At 51.3% G+C, this 19662-nt stretch overlaps 7 protein-coding genes across 7 annotated transcripts; 3 read left to right on the forward strand and 4 right to left on the reverse strand.

The window, feature by feature from the left end:
- Positions 1–151: 151 nt before the first annotated feature.
- On the reverse strand, positions 152–1867 carry ACET3X_000377 (uncharacterized protein). Its single transcript, XM_069447665.1, has 2 exons — positions 1621–1867; positions 152–1567 (listed from the first exon to the last, which is right to left on the reverse strand). The coding sequence occupies exons 1-2, from the start codon at positions 1691–1693 to the stop codon at positions 369–371; spliced, it is 1272 nt and encodes a 423-aa protein (XP_069310619.1). The 5' UTR covers positions 1694–1867; the 3' UTR covers positions 152–368.
- A 3581-nt stretch (positions 1868–5448) lies between these two features.
- ACET3X_000378 (40S ribosomal protein eS17) lies at positions 5449–6137 on the reverse strand (the record flags this gene model as incomplete). Its single annotated transcript, XM_069447666.1, has 3 exons — positions 5449–5544; positions 5599–5776; positions 5968–6137. The coding sequence occupies 3 exons, from the start codon at positions 6135–6137 to the stop codon at positions 5449–5451; spliced, it is 444 nt and encodes a 147-aa protein (XP_069310620.1).
- Positions 6138–6576: 439 nt separating this feature from the next.
- On the reverse strand, positions 6577–7887 carry ACET3X_000379 (uncharacterized protein; the record flags this gene model as incomplete). Its single annotated transcript, XM_069447668.1, has 4 exons — positions 6577–7319; positions 7369–7457; positions 7508–7788; positions 7840–7887. The coding sequence occupies 4 exons, from the start codon at positions 7885–7887 to the stop codon at positions 6577–6579; spliced, it is 1161 nt and encodes a 386-aa protein (XP_069310621.1).
- Positions 7888–9408: 1521 nt separating this feature from the next.
- On the forward strand, positions 9409–11037 carry ACET3X_000380 (uncharacterized protein; the record flags this gene model as incomplete). The annotated part of the gene is made up of 4 exons (XM_069447669.1): positions 9409–9661; positions 9712–10524; positions 10588–10853; positions 10906–11037. The coding sequence occupies 4 exons, from the start codon at positions 9409–9411 to the stop codon at positions 11035–11037; spliced, it is 1464 nt and encodes a 487-aa protein (XP_069310622.1).
- Positions 11038–11308: 271 nt separating this feature from the next.
- ACET3X_000381 (uncharacterized protein) lies at positions 11309–12880 on the forward strand (the record flags this gene model as incomplete). Its single annotated transcript, XM_069447670.1, has 6 exons — positions 11309–11407; positions 11456–11613; positions 11667–11749; positions 11852–12330; positions 12380–12457; positions 12506–12880. The coding sequence occupies 6 exons, from the start codon at positions 11309–11311 to the stop codon at positions 12878–12880; spliced, it is 1272 nt and encodes a 423-aa protein (XP_069310623.1).
- Positions 12881–13059: 179 nt separating this feature from the next.
- On the reverse strand, positions 13060–14484 carry ACET3X_000382 (uncharacterized protein; the record flags this gene model as incomplete). The annotated part of the gene is made up of 3 exons (XM_069447671.1): positions 13060–13368; positions 13428–14095; positions 14175–14484. The coding sequence occupies 3 exons, from the start codon at positions 14482–14484 to the stop codon at positions 13060–13062; spliced, it is 1287 nt and encodes a 428-aa protein (XP_069310624.1).
- Positions 14485–17019: 2535 nt separating this feature from the next.
- Positions 17020–18230, forward strand: ACET3X_000383 (uncharacterized protein; the record flags this gene model as incomplete). The annotated part of the gene is made up of 3 exons (XM_069447672.1): positions 17020–17169; positions 17220–17387; positions 17451–18230. 3 exons carry the CDS (start codon positions 17020–17022, stop codon positions 18228–18230), a joined length of 1098 nt encoding a protein of 365 aa, XP_069310625.1.
- Positions 18231–19662: the final 1432 nt, after the last annotated feature.

Here is a 19662-nt window from a genome sequence, read left to right on the forward strand (position 1 = left end):
CTCGTGTAGCTTCAGGTAGCTGCCGGGCTGACATAGCACTATAGTAATGCGCTGACATCTTCTCAGGTGTTGCGTCGTGTCTTGGTCTAAGATGCCAATATCATTGTACAACGTCTCTATAGTAGATCCCGGAACCATTTATTCAGTTATGTATGTATTAGACAGCTATAGATAGGCTGGCGTAACTATGTACATGAATATGTTTAAGAAGAAGTTGCAGCCTACATGGCATTGTACATATAGATGTTGTCGAGAAAAAGCACATAACTCCGTTTTTATACCTCCATGCAGAACACACCATACCAGAAGAACGCCACGGCCATGCAATAAATCAGGTTAGAAATGGCAGATCAAGACCGCTAGATAACCTAAGAAAGGTCCATGGGTTCGGCGGCGCTGCTACCGGCACCAATTGATGCACGCTGTTCTTTAATCGCCAAAGGGGAAGCCTGCGAGAAAGGATTTTGGGGCGCCGGGGCAGCAACGTTGATGCCGGTGTTGACGTTATCGTTGCGAACTTGAGGAGGCGCGACATATCCCATGTGAGGCTGGGCGTAGATTGGAGGTGTCGCCGGACCAGAAGAGTTACGCGGCGGCTTCCGACCACCAATGCGCTGAGCTCGAGGAGCCGGAAAGCAAGCATTCTTGACACGAGTCTGAAACTCTTGAGCAAAGTTGTCATATGGCTTCTTGTCTTCTGACGTTTTCCAACCCATCTTGTTCTTCATGCACTCCGCCTTGCGGTGGCTAATCGTTGAGCCTTCAATACGAATGCCATTGGCCTCAAAGCGACGACAACAATCAGACCGCGAGAGAATGAGTAACACAACGAGAAGGCTTACGTTGTCGTTATCAAGAAGATGGGGACAAAAGTCGCAGACGTTGCAGGCAAAGCGGCGCATGTCTTCGAGTTCCTTGGTGTCGGTGCAGTTGACGAAGCGCTCGGCCATGGAGAACGGGCGCACCATATCCCTGCATATGTGGTTCTGGAGGACATTGGCGACTGAAGAGACGGATACTGGGTAAATACTAGAGCGGTCGATCTTGCTTGTAGCAGATGAGGAGACCGTGCCAGCGATATAGACGATCTCGATATCGTCGAATGGACCGCGCTCAAGCTTGATGTCCTTCAGAGTCTTTCCCTCCTTCTGAGCTTCCTTGTAAGTTTCGGCATTCTTGATACCAGCCTCACGTGCCGCTTTGACCGCCTCACGGGGTGTAGTAAAGCCATACTCCTTGGCAAGGGCTACGGAGTCTTCGTGCATCTCAAACTTTGACAGCTTCCGCTCAACATCAGGGGCGCGAATCCAATCCTCCGACCAAGGTTCTTCGGCGAGGACCTTGTAGAAGACCTTGGTGAGTGCGCGTAGCTTGATCTCAAGATCGGTCATCATTCGCCGGCCGAAGTAAAGCTCATCGGTCTCGAAAAAAGCATTCTCAATGAAAGCCTTTCGATCCTTTTGGGTAAGTTGGCCGCGCGAGGGGTCATTCTTCCATTCCTGAATGATGTGCATAAACTTGGCGTGAAATATGTCATCAAAGTGTTTTGATGCAGGGATAGCAGTCGCTATATGTCATATTAGCTTTTGATCGGAAATACAGCATCATGTATTCGCGTACAAGTCGGTGTGTGGGGTTGCTGTGGTGAAGGAGGCGAGGCAGCAGCGGTTTGGAGAACTGGGGCAGGCGACATAATGATCCAAGCGCAGTATATGGCCTGCTGTACCGAAAAAGGTAACTTGAACACTTGCAGACTGGCACAGACGACCCAAAGCAGCCAGATCTCGATGAAGTCAGTTGGTGTTGGAGGGTGAGGTTCGCAGTGGGCTTAAGCGTTGCGGGGTGGTTGGGTTGTCGGGGCGTGAGGTGGTAGGCAAAAACATTCACGCTCGCGTAACTAGCAGCACGTGACTGCATGACTAGCCACTATGTGGCCCCAACCAACCTCGGGTTAACTTCATAGCTTAGCGCTTTCAATCGCAACAATGATACTGGCCATCCAGCAGGAACCCCCATCCGTCATTTTACAGTCCATTAAGGATAATTGTATCAATGCCTTACATGTTCTTACACGCACCAGGTTTCGCCGGAGTGGGCCCGAGTGCGTGTAAGCTACAAGCTACTCACATCGGTTTTCTGCCGCACGTCCTCCGATCCATCCGCGTTTGGTTTGTCTTCTCAGATAATTATTCTGCATCTTTCATTTACCGTAAAGTATATGAAGAGACTGGTATCAAAGGATTCCGGACCTAGTGACATCCACAGATGTCACGAATGCTATTCCTGGCGATCAGACTCTTATGTCGTTTTTCGAACAACATGGAAGATTTCCGTAGACTGTATGGTGCCAGAACTGATGGCCTCCCCACCAATAGCATGATGCAACAATTACTCAGTCGGACCACAACGATTTCACGTCCAAAACGACATTCGTGGTATGCGCGAAAGCCTGAATGGCATCGGAGCTTGAGGCGCATAAGGTGCAAGGTGTTTTCCAATCATTTACCCTGCACGACGGGCCAGAAAAAGTGCTTTTAATAAGACCATGGCGGCTAGCTAAGACCGAGAATTAAATACATCTAATGAGGCTGTGTTATAGGCAAAGACGTCATGAATCGCCAGCCTACCAAGGGAGTAAGACCATTGGCGGTGAAGGACACTTTTGGAGCACAAGATAGTAGAAGGAAATTAGAGCCAAAGCCCTCCTCTGGGCGAGAGGACATTTTCGCGACCCTGACTTTCTTCATCCTCCACCTGAGCCACAATCGCTAAATTGTTCTACCATGGCACCACTTGTCCTTCAAGCCAACGCTACCCTTGTCCCAATCACGAAATCATGTCACATTCTCGCACTGCCGGCCGAGCTTCGCCTGCTCATTTACAACCACTTGGTCCCTGGGGGCTTCCTCCCGAATGCGCACCACAAAACGTACATTGGGCTCTTGCTCTCATGCTCCCAGATCTACCACGAATTGACAATCGAAGCCATCCGCCTCGCACCTTTCGTTCTGCACGGAATCCAATACACTGCTAACGCGGCGCCAATGAAGCTGCAACCGCTCCGTCCAACGAACTTTGCTTCATTAATGCACGTCAAGGTCGGAATACAGCGCTGGGCGATAGGCAGCAGATCAATCACGAACCGCATATTCTCCGCTATGGTACCACTATTGGAGCTTCACTTGGCCAGCCTGACCATCGGAATCGAGGAGATAGAGTGCGAGTATGATCTCTGGCAGATGTTCAGCATCAAATCCCCACATCTATGGCAACATCTCATGAACAAAGCGGATCGATCAGCTGGCGGCTTGATGTTCTTACCTGGAGAACCAACGATCAGGGATGGCTATTTTCAAAAGACAGTTTACTCGGATATCATCAGGCTCGCGACCTCGATAAACTGTCTCGTTGCGCCAGGCCTTTGCAACGGAAAACACCGGTCAGGCAACGCCATGTATCTCCGTCGCTCATCCCCCTCTCAGCGACCGAAACTGCCAGCGAATGAGTGCAATGTCAGGAAAATTGTTCTCTGCCTCAAGAATCTCCATGATGAAGATCACTCTCTTGACGGTGGCCGGCTTCGTCGGCTCGTATATCCACACGGCATTAAGAGCACGCGTCGACGTGGCACTACTACGAGTGTACGATGGTGCCCGACACGCGAGTGGCGTGCGTTACTGAGGGAGGGTTGGGAAGCTGAATGGGAAGATGAGATGGGTATAACGAGGAGTTGTTCCAGAAGGAAGCCGGCAATGTTTGTTTGGAAAAAGTCAAGGGAGATGTTCGCGGAGAAGCGGCCGAACAGGGTAAAGAAAACGCTGAAGTCGCTGTTCGAGCGGGCATAACTGGGATGAGTTCAGCGAACGCTCAAGGTTTTCAGAGGACCGAAGGCCGTTACCAGTGGCTCATAACAGTATATAAGTATGGGATGATTAGGGGGCTCGTAATGGTCCTTCATGTGGCCATGCCAACTTTGAGAACTAGGCCAGCGCAACGAGGATGTCTCTCCGACGACTCGTGTTTGAAGTACGTAGGTGACATCTTGATTTGGTCCTTCCACCGACTCTGATATCCATGACTATCGCGCACAGTGTCAATGCAATGACTTTTGATAGTGTGTATTCGATAGTTCTACGTGTAACATGTACTTACCCGACGGATGCCACAATGAACATCCACAAACAGAGTGAACATGCGCTTGCACGACCGCATTCTAGCTGCTTCCTTGTTTGATCAAGCAAATCCCTATTATGTACTGCAAAGTATAGAAGATCGATAGTTCGCCCGTCCCCCACGATCCTACCTTCTTCCATTCAAGCACTACCTTTGGTCAAACAGACACACACGATGACTTTGTCCGGTCGAGCAACAGCTGGTATAATCGTGGCAATCGTAGTCATTCTAAGTCTTGGCTTGGGAGCCTTCTACTATACCAAACGTCGAAGCCAGCGGAACACACCTCCCGAAGCAACAGATCCTATTCTCCCCACGAACTCAGGTTCTCCAGCAATCTCATCTCTGAGACAGTTCAATGGTATCAATAAGCGCGCTGGAATCTCAGATCAACAACATCACATACGTTATCCAAGCCTAGAACACGGACCTGGTCCAACTCTCATCACACAGGCTGGTCCCGAAACACCGACGATCGATACCATTAGAGCAGTGACAGCTACACCTACGACGTCTCGATCAAGTACTAGGGTGCAGCCCCCTGACAATGCGGCATCGAACAATCGTAGTAGCCTGTATCAAGCGGTGTTGGATGCGGGTGCGGAAGACGACCAAAAGAGTGACAATGATGCTGTCAAGAAGGCCGATGATGTTGCTACGGCAAAAGAGTTGAAGCATAGCCCTGTAGGAAACCCATATTCTGGAGCTTGGCCTCAGCGCGAGATCAACGCTGCCTTCGAGGATCGACGAACGAAGGAAATCTATGGTGCTGATCTTTCTCGACAAAGATCCAGTTAATGGTAACGGCTTCTTATAGTGAAGTGATTCTATTGTGTGGATAGAGAAAATGCATAATTTGTTCTTTTCGACAGCATTGGGGGCTGGAGAGCTCACGACACACGCGCGTACCATCTAGTGTCACTCTGTCTTTCTTCTCTGCGTGTTGCAGTTGAGAATGGTAAGGGAACTCACTTACCTACCTTTTATCTACAATCCTTCTTACTCGACATCACTCCAGCACAACGTCACGCAAAGGGCATGGGTAGGGGAAATGGCAATCAAGCATCATCGTCATGTCTTGCGACACTCGGACTCAGCGACACCTAGTGGGGAGAGAACCTTTTGTTTCATTGACACCTGATCATCATGCCGCCGTATATAGCCGTAAAACCATGCCATAGTCGTGGCAGAAACCCTTTCCCAGACACCATGTTTTCAGTAAGCCGAGAAAGGAGGAAGAAGGGAGACCGGTGGGTCGCGCGTGCGCATTCGTATCTACGAGCGGGCGGGGCGGTCGTTGAAGCGGCGGGGACCGCGCTCGACAACTTGTTGTTGAGAGACGGCAATGACGTTGGTGGGGATGCTGTCGAACTATTGAGTGTGTCAGTAAATGACATGATACAGTGTGAGAAAGGAGCAACGTACGCCCATGGACTTGAGCAGGTCCTTGGTCTCCTGGTCGACGTCGAGCGAGCCAGACTCGCTGTTCTGGGTGAAGTCGAGAGCGGAGATCTCGGGGACGTACTGGTCCTTTCGCTCACGCTCCTCTTCTTGGAGCTTGAAGGAAATGCCACGAACGGGACCACGCTGGATACGCTTCATCCTGCGAGTCGTTAGTCCGATGCCTGTTGCAAAAGAGCGAGTTGCTCATTAGGCGTTCAGCTTTGGGATAGGAGTGGCTTCCCGTTGAAGTGCTAGAGAGCCTGCGCAGAGCCAATGTTCGGCGCAAACTGCTCCAGCCCTTCCAGGTCCTGCCCTCACTACCACTGCCTCAACCCTGGCGTAGCGACGTACAAGTGAGTGGTGTATCCGGCAATCTTGTTTCGGAGCCTCTTGGAGGCAATGATGGCAATCTCATCACAGATCCTCTTGTTGGTCTCGAAGTCCAGCGACAACTTGGGGTAGTAACGCTCAATGATGACCTTGGCGGACTTCTTGACGGTCTTAGTTCGGACGCGACCCATTTTGGCGACTTGTTGTGTGAGCTGGGAGAAGAGGTTGTCGTGGGAAGGGGCGGTGGCTGTCGGGTTAGTTGGATTGTCGCTGAGAAGTAGAAGTCGGTAGGACGGCTCGAGAATTCGCGTAATGTGTGTGCTGGTCAATGCGCAGCGCTAGTCGTAGGGGGCTTAGCGTCCATACGCAGTTGACCATCACGAACACCATCTTGCGGCATGTCGCATAGGAGAAGAATTGGTGTCATATATGTAGTATTGCTATCTCACGGTCGCTCGCTAATTACTGCTAATCCAAAAGAACGCTCAAAAAAAAGTTCATCACAGATGCTCGCTAACAACAATGCACCAGGCTCCTCGAAGACCACTTTATGCTGAGACTCCAGGCTCCTTAGCCCTGCGAGTGCCAATCTAAGGTGAGGGATCCCAATTACTTCCATCCGACTCGCCGCTAGTGACCGCCCTCAGTGCTGCCACCGTGGTGCGCAGGATTGGGGAAGTAGAACGCGCAGATTGCGATGATAATGTACGTCATCACGCAAAGCATGCCCTCGAGATAGTTGGAGCTCCTATCACGTAGGAAAGAGCCCACCGCCAAAACGGCGAGAATCAGAGCGACCGCGTCAAAGATGGCGAAGTTGTAGTCCATGCCGACACCGATGCCCCAGCCAACCAGTACTACGAGCGGTGCATTGAACAAGGCAGTCTGGATAGACGCACCCAGGACGTGAGCAAGAGCCATGTTGATCTGGTTGTCATAGGCTTCGTCGATAGCGAGTAGATGTTCGGCAATCTTCTCAACAAGCGGGATCAGAATAAGACCGACGAAGGCATCGCTGATACCCCGCTCCTCTACGATATACGGGATTTCTAGAACGAGAGAGATTGCGACAAGCGCTACGCAAGCCAGCGAGATGAGAAGGGCGACGATCACTTCGGTCATGGTAAGCTTGGGCTTCGCCAACTCCTCATGGCGGTCCTTGTCCTTGTGGTCGTCCGCCTCGTAGATTTCGTGGAACAGACCATCGTGCGATACGGTTTGGAAGTACACATAGACCAAGTAGCCTATGATTGATATGATGGCTACGCCACGGGAAATCAGACGAGTGTTGTACGGGATATCCACGGTCGTCAAATCGTAGTTAGGGTTTTGGTAGAGGTATGCGTAGAAGATGGCAGGAAGTACAAGCGCCGCTACACAGGTCAGTATTGGAGTCGAACAAGATACAGAAGAGAGACGTACTGGCAGCGACAAGCATCAAACCACTACCGTTCTCGGAGACGGCAGGGTGGAACTCTTGGTGGTCGTTTTTGAGACCGCCGAATACAAAACTGCAGCAAATTAGCACGATAGGTCAACTGATGCACAAGGGAGTGCTTACCATGATCCGAGGCACAGGAGTAGGTTGGCAAGGATGGAACCTAGGATGGCAGCCTTGATAACTTGTACGTTTCTATCGCCTTCTGATGTCCCGATCAAGACCATGAACAGAATGATTTCAACGATTGAACCGAACGTCGTCTCGAGGACAACGGCAAAGGCCTTGTTGGGCATCTTGCGGGAGAATTCCTGTCCAGCGAAGCCGAGCAAGTTTGCTGCGGGCAACATGGCAATGTAATTGGTGATGAAGATTGCCAGATGCCACTTGGGTTTCGCAAAGTGCTGTTGACGTTGTCAGTATATACGACCGGTACGTTGGTATACCAGACTTACCAATGCGATGGCGATGGGTACGATAGGCCACAAGCAGTTGACTAGCATAGACGGCGTGCTGCTACTCCTGCCAGAGATGACAAGAAACTTGATTGGATTGAACCCCCTTCTGCCACTCTCGCCCTCAGGATGCAGGCCTGGAGTCACCCTATGACCATTGTGGTTATACTGCGGCAGAGACGACCGCCGTCTAGATCTATCGCGGCGATCGCCGTCGCGGCGTGTCGTCTTTTCGGAGGTATAGTGTCGTTCTCGCGATGAGCGGTGCCCGTGGCCGCTCGGGTAGTCTCGCGAGCTTCTTTCACGGTGCGCCATGGTGTTGTTAAATGTAGGCTGCTTAGGTTGTAGTATTCACAGGCAATGGGTGCTGGTTGCGGGCGAAGACTGCACAACCGGGGCCCTGCGGTGAGTGTTTCAGGGCGTGCGTATGAGTAGACCTGCAGCGGCTGCAGTCTGTAAGGCTGCAATCGAGGAGAAAGTGTAAGAGTGTAGGCCAAAAGGAAAAACAAGAGGGCCGGTGACACTAGACATTGTAAAAGGGCCGGGCGTCATTTCGGGAGGAGTAGTAGACTTCCTTGTTTACGACGTGCAGGAGGTCGCGGACGGGCGCGTCCAACTACAACACACAGCCTCAGCGCCAGGATCGCCAAACAACGAAAATGTCGCAGCGGGGCTACACCGGAACTCTGCGAGTGGCTACCAGACCGCCTTTCAATCGTGCTCCATTCGTCCTGCCACATGTTCATCAGTTGTCTAGCTGAGCTTATCTGCCCTAGACACGTCACCAAGCACCGCACAACGTCCCTGGCAATGCTTAACACCCCTTGGCTGCATCCTGACGCCGATTTCAGAACAGGGTTTCAGGTCCATGCACATTGACGTGGGCCCAGACTCCACATCTCAGGTTTAACAAGGGGCTGGGGGGGGGGGAGGGTCTCGATCTCCACTGCGCAAATGCGAGCTACCCGATGGAAGGCTGGACGCTACCAACCTCCAGACATCGCGTGCATCGAGTGCGCTATTGAACACAAACGCAGAAACATGCTTCTGATGAGACGGCTGCGGAGTTTTGCACGAACATGACCTTACCGATCGCAATATTGAAAAGGCCCGAGGGGTTGCGAATGATGACGATCGAACGTCGATTGTGGTTCAACCTGCGTACATATACAAAGAGCATCCTCCCACCAAATATCCGGAACGTGATGATCAGGTTGAGGTTCGAGCTCACGCTGATTGGTTCTTGAACGGCCGTCGTACCTTGCATGCGATAGACTAGTGTCGGGATGGCTACGCGTGAACCTATGCAGGGCTGCATTTCTACAATGTGCTGCTCTGCCCACTTCGCACTCCGCAATCCTCAATGACGATGTTTGAAGACACCCCAAAGTGTCCGCGAGTATGTGATTTACGCTCGAGCGTGATCACCTGCCTTCGTGCACGGGGACATGTGTTATCAGTAGGCGCGTGCTAGCGTCATGGCAACAGCGACACCTTTATCAACAACATACAAACACCATCCATCTATCTCACTCCACCCCACACCTTTCCATCTCCACATTTCACAACATGGTCTTCTACTCGGGCTTCGCGCTGTGCGCAGCCATCACAGGCGCGGCTGCGCTCCAGGTTCCGCTCCTATCGTCCAGTAACCAAGCGCCACTCGGCCATCCACATGGAACGAAACCGTTAGTCAACTCCACAGAGCTACAGGACCTCATCAGTGGAGACAGGCTGATGGCGCGCGCCAAGAAGATGTATGAGATTGCGAAGCTCGGCGAGGAGGAATACAACCATCCCACCAGAGTCATCGGGAGTGCTGGTGAGTCTGCCCCCGTGACATGTTGCTTGCTAATGCTAATGAACCTGTAGGCCACCTCGGAACGCTATCTTACATTTACGAAACTGTCCTTGAGCTTGGCGACTACTACACAATCACCAACCAGACTTTCCCAGCTGTTTCCGGCAATGTCTTTGAATCGCGTCTTGTCATCGGTGACGGTGTGCCCAAGTCTGCAAGGCCTATGGGGTTGACGCCACCCACCAAGGACAAAGAGCCTGTGCATGGTGATCTTGTGTTTGTTGAAAACGAGGGTTGCCAGGAGTCTGACTTCCCAGACTCCGTAGCCGGCAACATCGCCTTCGTCAAGCGTGGTGTATGCCCCTTCGGCACCAAGTCCGAGCATGCTGGTCGCAAAGGTGCGGTTGCTGCCATTGTGTACAACTACGAAAAAGACGCCGTCTCAGGTACCCTTGGAACGCCATCACCCGATCACATTGCCACATTTGGCCTATCTGGTGAAGAAGCTGAGCCAATCCTGAAGAAGCTTGAGAAGGGAAAGCGCGTTGATGCGATCGCCTATATCGACGCCGAAGTCAACACAATCCTTACCGTCAATATTGTCGCACAGACGACAGCTGGCGACCCAGACAACTGTGTCATGCTCGGTGCCCACAGTGATAGTGTTACCGAAGGCCCAGGAATCAACGATGATGGATCAGGCACAATGTCGCTGCTTGAGGTAGCCACACAACTCACCAAGTTCAACGTGAGCAACTGTGTGAGGTTTGCCTGGTGGGCAGGTGAAGAAGAAGGCCTATTGGGTTCGGACTACTATGTCGCCTCTTTGCCCGAGGAGGAGAATCAGAAGATCCGTCTCTTCATGGATTACGATATGATGGCGAGCCCAAACTTCGCCTACCAAATCTACAATGCTACAAACGCGCTGAACCCCACTGGCTCGGAAGAGCTGCGCGATCTGTACATCGAATGGTACAAGGACCAAGGACTGAACTACACCTTCATTCCCTTCGACGGCCGCAGCGACTATGACGGCTTCATCCGAAATGGTATTCCGGGTGGTGGTATTGCCACGGGAGCGGAGGGTATCAAGACTGAGGAGGAGGTTGAGATGTTTGGAGGAAAGGCGGGAGATTGGTATGACAACTGCTACCATCAGCTTTGCGACGATATCTCAAACCTCAACGAGACCGCGTGGGTCGTCAACACGAAGGTATGTACTTGCAAAACTCAATATGGAGAGGAATCTCGCTAACACTTCGCAGCTCATCGCACACTCCGTCGCGACATATGCGCGCTCCTTCAAGGGTTTCCCGAAACGAGAGCTTGAGGCTTCGGTCAAGTCTACGGCGTACAGGGAGAACGTAAAATACCATGGTGATAAGATGTTCATCTAGGACATATCCTCCTTTACTTGCCTGCGTATGGTCTAATCTTTGTTGGGTTTAACTGGTGTGCAAATATATTATTATGGATTGATATGAACATTTCTTGGGAATCAGCGCTACCAGATTTCGTGAATGCCCGACACATGACTGTTTCTCTGTTATATGGGAATATCAAGCTCAAGGTTGTTCAACGTAATTGACGGGCTCTGGAATGGATCAGGACGACTAACGCCAGGAAGCCGCGCTAAGCGAACGGGCCGTAACCGAGTCATCGGTCGCAATGTCGCGTCTTATTGCGGGATGCATCGCCTCCAATCGCATAATGGCGCCTGTATCGATGCCTTCAGCGCTCACGTTTGAGCTGCTGGGGAAGTGCTCAGTATGTAAAATCCGGACCTGACAGTTGAGCACCGTCTAACAGCCTCAGGTGACCAAAGCACGCGCCGCAACGCTACACCTGCCTCATGGCCCCGTACCCCTCCCCATCTTCATGCCCGTTGCGACGCAGGCTTCCCTTAAAGGCCTCACGCCAGACCAACTCGAAGATCAGGGCTGTCGGCTATGTTTGAACAACACGTATCATCTGTACGGAAGAATGCTCGCCTCTATCCGTGCCAGCAGCTGCTGACTTGAGGGAGAGGCCTGAAGCCGGGACAGGCGACACTTGATGCCATCGGCGGCGCGCACAAGCTGCAGTCATGGCCACACAATATCCTCACAGGTGCCACACGACACCATAACAAGATGAAGAGGCGGAAGTGCTGACTGCTACAGATAGCGGTGGGTGGGTGATACCTCCAATCTCGTCCCAACTGAGCAACAGCTGATGCCGACACCAGCTTCCAGATGGTATCCCTCCTCAAACTCGCCAAAGTCACCGAGGAAGGCGTCCGCTTCCTCAGTCCCCACGATGGGTCTCCCATGCTGCTCACGCCCGAACACTCGATATCCCTCCAGAACTCCATCGGGTCCGACATCATCATGCAGCTCGACGACGTTATCGCGACCACCTCGCCCGATCATGCGCGTATGAAGGAAGCCATGGAACGCTCGGTACGCTGGCTTGACCGCTGCATACAAGCGCACAGATATCCAGAGAGGCAGAACCTCTTCTGCATTATACAAGGAGGCTTGGACTTGGACATGCGCCAAGAGTGTACGGCTGAGATGGTTGCGCGAGACACGCCAGGCATTGCGATAGGAGGCTTGTCTGGTGGAGAGGAGAAAGCGGCTTACTGTGACGTCGTCAAGACGTGCACCGATCTGCTACCTGAGAAGAAGCCTCGATATGTCATGGGCGTGGTACGTCTTGGATGACCTGCGACATATAACGGCTTGCTGACAGAACCAGGGCTACCCAGAAGATCTGGTCGTGTCCGTAGCACTTGGTGCAGACATGTTCGATTGCGTTTGGCCAACCCGCACGGCTGTAAGGCATACCGTCTGCTTCTCTCTAGACTTTACTAATATTTTGCAGCGTTTCGGTAACGCCATTACTGCCCAAGGTGGCCTCAATCTACGTAACGCCGCTTTTTCTGAAGACTTTGGCCCTATTGAGGAAGGTTGTAAATGCACATGCTGCCGTCCAACGACCGAAGGCGGACTTGGTATCACCAGAGCCTACATCTACCACGTTACCGCCAAAGAGACCGCTGGAGCGCATCTTCTTACAATGCACAACGTGTACTACCAACTGAACTTGATGAGAGGGGTAAGAGAGGCCATCCTGCAAGATCGATATCCGCAGTTCGTCAAAGACTTCTTCAGCAAGCTGCACAACGGGGACAAGGACAAGTATCCTAAATGGGCAGTCGACGCGCTTAGAGGTGTTGGTGTAGACCTGCTCAGCTAGTAGACGGATAGAAAGTATTACCACTGATAAGACGTAAAACTCAATCTGCTTTATGACTACTTGAGAGAAGTGATTAGGAGAAAGGACTGAAGTATTAATGCTAGTCTCATTCGATATCTCACGAGCGCAAAATCGATTATCTCGAACTAGAATTTCAACACACAAGGCACCCATCGACTCTATGATCCATACTCCGGCGGGCTCCAAATCTTCGACGACCCAAAAGCTGGAATATATTTTCCAATCACACCACTGAATTTCTGAATATATGGATGTGATAGCGTGCCGGTTATAGTGTTGAAGATCTTGATGCCCCACTCCGTCTGCGGGTTTGCAATCTGCGGTGCGCCTGGAATGAGTTTCTGCGCCTTGTCGACGTATTCCCGAGCAACGCGTTCGTAGTTTGCTAGTGCGGTGGGAATGTCGTCTTGGTTGCGGGAGATCTCGCCCGCGAGGACATAGGCGCCGACTATGGCTGCTCCGGTTCCCTGTCGTAGACGTTAGTATCAAGTTCTCACTGTTGAGCAGATATGTTAAGGGAACTTACAACACCAGAGATTGGACTTGGGCAATATGCTGCATCGCCCACTAGAGCTACTCGCCCCTTGTGCCAAGTATCCATCTTGACCTGCGCGATCTGCTGCATGTAGAAATCGTCCGCCTTCTTCATCTCCCGTATGCAACGCTCCGTCTGCCATCCTGCGCCCTCAAACTCTTTCTCGAACCATGCTTGCTGCTCTTCCCTGGTGCCCTTCTTCAGCAGCTTATCTAGCTCGTCGAAACGACTCAGGTTCGCATCGGTGACGGCGAGATAAGCCCTCGTCGTGCCATACTGGTCCGGTCGTAACAAAAACAGCCGGCCGCGCGATGCATTGTACCACTGTGCATACTGGGTGTCGGAGGGATCGCGAGGCATAGTGAAGAGCGCAGAGTACTGTCCGAGACGGTACAGGTAATCGTCGTTGTTGGGCCCGTGACCGAAGACTATGCGGCGGGTTCGTGACATTTGGCCATCGCCGCCTATGACGACGTCGAACTCTGTGGGAGGGAGTTTGCCGTTCTTGAAGGTGACGAGGGCTTTGCTGTCTTTTGATTCGTCTTGTTGGATGTCGATGGCCATTTCGTCGAAGATGTAGGTTATTTGTGGGTTATCCTTTGTGAGTTCGTACACGATGCGTGCCATGTCTCCTCGTAGGATTTCGTACTCACTTGTTGCTGAGACGAGGTTAGATCGAGATTCCTATCGTGTCTTCACCGGCATCTTCCTGTTAGCAAAGTATTGGGGCTAGCATACCACTTTGTCTCTCGTCCTCCCCAGTAGCTTCAAAAGTCGCCCGCCTTTGGCCGTCCCGATACACAAATTGCATGCCAACTTCTGTTGTAGTCTTCTCTTTCACCTTGTCTAGTATTCCCATCTTCTTCACGATTGGTAGGCATGACGAGCGCAGATCTACGGCTTGTCCGCCTAGTCTTGGTTCGGGCGCACGCTCTAGGATGGTGATTTGGCACGTTGGCATGAAGCGATGCAGCCAGTATGCAGTGACAGGACCGGCAATACCGGAGCCATTTATGAGAATTTTGAGAGGACTTGTGGCTGATGGCATCTCGTTTGCGACAAGAGAATTCGAAAAAGGTCTGGACAGAGATTTTGGGTGCTGAGTGGCTGAGATATGATTCTGACAACGATATGCAAGGTGTTGCGGCTGAACGTGTACCACAGGATGGATGAAATGGAAACTGCAAGCGCGATATTCTCGAACCGGACGTCCGTACACCCAAATTACTTATACTCTCATCAATTCGTCCATCGGTCCTTTGCATGCATCCTGATCGTACCGCTCTCCCTTACCCCAGGTGCAGCCCACTAGGATACACAGTATCACGAGTCGGAACTCCGTGCTTCGAGCTTGCAGATCGGGCTCTCAGACGCTACGGCGAAATTTCACCGTCACTAATGACATCACCAAGGTTCCAAGACAATCGGTGGTCGTCCCGGACGCAGCTAACTTTAATTCTGTATCCAATCGCCAGAAGCCCAAGAATTGTTCAGGTTCCAGGCGTGCGCTTGTGCGTGAACAAGAGCTCGAAAGACTGTCGGTCGCCAATTATGTTCCGATGCCGTGAGGGACGAAGGTGCTCGTAATTTTTGCTTCAACAGGCTGAATGTTGCATCGGGGGATGCGAAAGTCCCGGCAGGATTTCAATGACGCTGGTAAGGCCTCCACACGACGATGCATCGAACCTTTCATCAGCATCCGTCGCCGAAGATTATTTCTGTGATCGGAACATGTTTTCATCAGAGTGTGCATATTCAGAGACTTGCAGTCAGGTGATAGCACGGAGTTGCGCTTGATTGGGCTGAGAGTGGAATGACACGCTACCTAGCTTGATGACTAACACACGCGGGTCTGACGCGTGTATTGTCTGCCAGGGATAGCATCTCTATACATTCAAGCCTCCTTCATACCTACCTGATGATTAGACAACTTATTGACCCCTGCGCGCATAGCGGGTGCTTGCTGTAGTAGATCAGCCAATATGGTCGCGTACTCGTCTTCACTGAGCAGTTTGACAGTCTGCGGGTATCCCGGTAAACAGAAGTACGTTTATACTGAAGACGTTATGGGCAATACACCCTCTATGATGCAAAACTGACGCTTGTTAGCATATGAATTCAACAAGAGCTCGGTCACCTGCCCATCGCTAACCAGCAAGCCCGCCAACTCCATTCGTGTAGCTTATCGCATGCCCGAGTAGCCCACAGACCGTGCCCACCAACATGCCACACGCATACATAACCAAATTGCTTAACGGCAGGCAGTGTGCAGGATACCTGAAGTTGAGATGGTACAACACGCCGGGTAGAAGCTTGCAGAGGCAAAGATGCAAAGTCGGTTTATATCTTACCGGCATTTTGCAGTCTCAAGTGGCCTGCCTCGGCTACCCCAAGAAGAAGTGACAAGCCAGGATACCGGAGTAGTTACGCGTCGTAGCCTGACACATCAATACTGAACATTACTCGGCTCATCTAGATGCCTGGGGGGAAACGTTTCAATATCAGTGTTACAACCGGCTGGAACAAGCGTATATGGATACTGGAGGATGCTCAAAGCCCAGGCCCATTGGGATGGAGGAAGATTACCAAGTTGCTTCCTTGTGCCGATGCCCTCCTCTTTATCCAGGAATCGCCGTGTTCGAGACGCCCTTGACGTTCATGTGCATGAAGAAGAAGATGAAGGCATGTCTGTATTTCATACGGGCGTCCACTTTCCGGTGTGCCTCTTGAGCGCAATGTTCGCGCGTTGGGTTTTGGGCGCCTTAGGTGGTTGCACATGGCCAACCTCTTGGTCAGGCCTTTGTCAAATCGTCGAAGTGCCGTCATTCATGCCTTGTTCACGTCTCTTTCGATAGTACGAATTACAAAGAATGGAAGGAAAGAGCCAGGCATTGGAAGCTTACCAAAGAGACGGTCGATTTACATGGGATTTTCTCGAAAACATGACTTCCTCATGCTCCCACGCCGTCGCCGACGTCACTGTAGCAGCAAGGGAAACTCCCCGCCTCGCTCTAGGTAGTCGTATAACTATAGCATGCGTCTCAACTGTACGATTAAGGCACCGTTACGATACCCACGGCCAGTAGCTTCATGCTATAGTGTAAGACAAAGGGCTGACGGCAACACCGAACGACACTTGACGGTGACTGTATATGCTACTTGTCGACTGCAAAGGACGGCGGAAACGCACAACAGGCGTTATGATACCTTCTCACACAATATTCGGATGAGCGAAATTCCCCTGCCCATCACACGATCAAATCGCGACAATGCACTGTAAATGGCCTCGATATGGCCAAAATAATGATTGCGGTTCAAGACAACGCTTCATGCGGAGTATGAATTCAGCTGAAGAATTATGAGGTATTAATGAGAAGAGCGTGGGTTATGTGACGCGGTCATGCGAGCACGACGTCTAGCGGGGTATTGCGTGCTCGCCACCTCCGCATGTGTGCCAGGAAACACAAACGACCACCATAGGCTGGAGAGAACGGTGGATGATTTCATGGTATGCATATATGTGTAATCAGCATGCTTGCAAACCTCAAATTTCGCTACTGCCACCAACAACACGCATTCAACGATGCGGCAAGAACCACCTTCTATCGCGAGATGGGAGCGACCCAAGCATACGACCCAGAAATTAGACTGGGCAGACATCAAGATCATCGACCTATCCACATTCGACGAGCCTAACGGGAAACAGAGACTCGCCGAAGAATTAAGAGACGCCGTAAGCTAATAGACGCTGTCCAATGAGCCTGTATTCTGACAAGCACGGAGGTGCATCACACAGGTTTCTTCAGCGTTACCGGCACTGGCTTCACCCAAGAAGAGGTTGACCGGCAATATGATATCGGTCAAGCTTACTTCAACTTGCCATTGGAAGAGAAGGGTGACCCAAAGTACCGATGCGATTTCGCAAAGGGAAACTATTTCGGGTATCGTGCTGTAGGCCTCTCCGTCTTTACAGCAAGCGCTTCAGCAGGACATGCACACTAACGCAAGGAAAAGGCGAACGAGAAGACGATAATGGGTACAGCCGTTCTCGATAACGTCGAATCAATCAACATACCCAAATTCATTCCTTCAAACTCACACGAACCCTTCCCGCCATTCTTGCATTCGTTCCGTACTGAAATCGAGGACTTTTCCCGTCGATCCCTGGACATCGCCTCGAAGATCTTCAAGCTCTTCTCCCTAATACTAGAGTTACCAGAACATTACTTCTCTGACCAACATCGCTACGACGATCCATCGGAAGATCATCTTCGCTATATGATTTACCACCCCCGTTCTGCGGAGGACGACGCCAAGGTTCAGAATACCTGGTCTCGCGCGCACACAGATTTCGGAAGCTTGACCCTGCTCTGGAGCCAGGATGTTGCAGGGCTTCAACTCAAAACGCCGGCTGGAGAATGGAAGTATGTCCCACCTGTACCCAACGGCATCGTTTGTAACGTTGGCGATACGCTATCCTTTTGGTCCGCAGGGTACCTGAAGTCAACCATTCATCGGGTTGTAAGACCGCCGGAGGATCAAGCGCATATCCACCGACTGGGCTTGTTTTACTTTGTTCGACCAGGAAACGAGGTGGATATCAAGCCAGTGGCGTCGCCTTTGCTAAGGAGATTGGGTCTGGTTGGCGATGATGCGGCCGACAGGAAGCCGGTGAGGGGATTAGAGTATGTGAGAGAGAGGGTGAAGGACTACCATGATCATACGGATTACGCGGATAAGAAAGGGAAGAAGTTCAAGGTAGGGGATTTGGAGATCGAGGACGAAGCTGCGTAGGGGTATAGATTCAACGGAGAAATAGAAGAAACTCCTAGCTGATTAAGCGATCCCACAAGGAAGTACAGACACAACACTCACACGGTGTACCCTACTTGTCTTCTCTTCATTAAATGAAGCATTCCACAATCTCCCCACTCATGATTCCCTTCGCCGCGAACCTCGAACTAGTCTTGCCACCCCAGACCTCACTTGTCCAACCCTGACAAATCTCCAGCCCACCGTCCACCTTCTTAACCCTCCCCGCCCATTTCGGTTCCTTCTCCAGTGTCTCAAAGACGGGCAGATGACCCTTTGTACCACGGAAAAATTCGTACGCCGCCGTCCGCCACGGACCTATTGGATCCTTCCGGTAGCCCTGAGAAATCATAATACGCCGATTTATCCCATGTGCAAGATATTGCGTTATAGTTGCGAGTATGGCATAGCGTTCTGGATCGTGGTCGCGAGGGTCAGGAATGGATTTGACGTGCCAGTGCTTGTGGTCGAAGAAGTCTTGTACTTCGTTGCGAAGAACTTCGTAGTCGCCGCGGATAAGGTAGTGGTACATTACGTATATTCGGTCCAAGGGGGTTTCGTTGGGTCTTCGTTGTGGCAAGACGATGGCGTCAAGGCTGCTACTGTGTCAGTGCATGTTGGATGTGTTGCTTGGAAATTGGATGTTGCAACATACGGCCAGGGACAAATTGCTGAAACAGAGTACGAAGAAAGGGAGGGGTGCGTATAGGTTGTGCTAAACGTACGGAGTTTTGTATGTAGGACTGGGTGGTTGTTCAGGAAATATGCTTTAAAGTCGTGGTAGTGGGTTGTAGGCTGAGTAGTTTGCATCGAGGTTGTTGGAAGGTCCTGTGGTATCGTTTCCGCTTCTTGGTAGAGTCTAGGCATTGCTCCGAGTGTATTATAGAGTATGAGAGACCTTGTAAATTGGTAGCAGCCACATATAGTGGCATTGAAGATGATCGAAGAAGGATATCAAATAATGCAGGTGATTCGGAGATGTATCTTGTGTGTAGCTTCAACTTCGGCTCACGATGACCAACACACCTGAAAAGAACAACCCGTCAACTATTGGGCAGTGACTCGTGACAGGTCTTCGATCTTATGGACTTTTCAAGAAGATCAGCATCGAACAGAGCCAATGAGCCGATACTGAGGGGTACCATCCACTTATGCGTCATAAGCCCAATGCATCGGTACCTGACACATGGTTTCCGGTATAGTTTTTCAGGAATACTGTCAGATCTGGGTAGAGGGTCAGAGAATGTGTGGGTCAGGGATGGTGGTGACGATTTTTTAGGCAAGAGCGATTGGGACGCTAGATTTAGGTATCACTCACGTGTATCGCGCGACGTAAGTAACTCGATATGAACTTTAGTATGATAGAGTATCAGTCTCTTATCTATGCTTGACTGGCTCGATAAGAGACAAGCAG

The sequence above is a fragment of the Alternaria dauci genome, chromosome 1 (genome assembly GCF_042100115.1).
Source record: "Alternaria dauci strain A2016 chromosome 1, whole genome shotgun sequence".
NCBI lineage: Eukaryota > Fungi > Ascomycota > Dothideomycetes > Pleosporales > Pleosporaceae > Alternaria > Alternaria dauci.

What these genes read in the sequence shown, in the direction of transcription:
- ACET3X_000377 (XM_069447665.1), bottom strand. Translation starts at nt 1,693, where the DNA reads ATGTCGCCTGCCCCAGTTCTCCAAACCGCTGCTGCCTCGCCTCCTTCA. An exon ending in GCAACCCCACACACCGACTT is followed by an intron (nt 1,568 to 1,620) that starts GTACGCGAATAC and finishes TATGACATATAG; the next exon opens with CGACTGCTATCCCTGCATCA.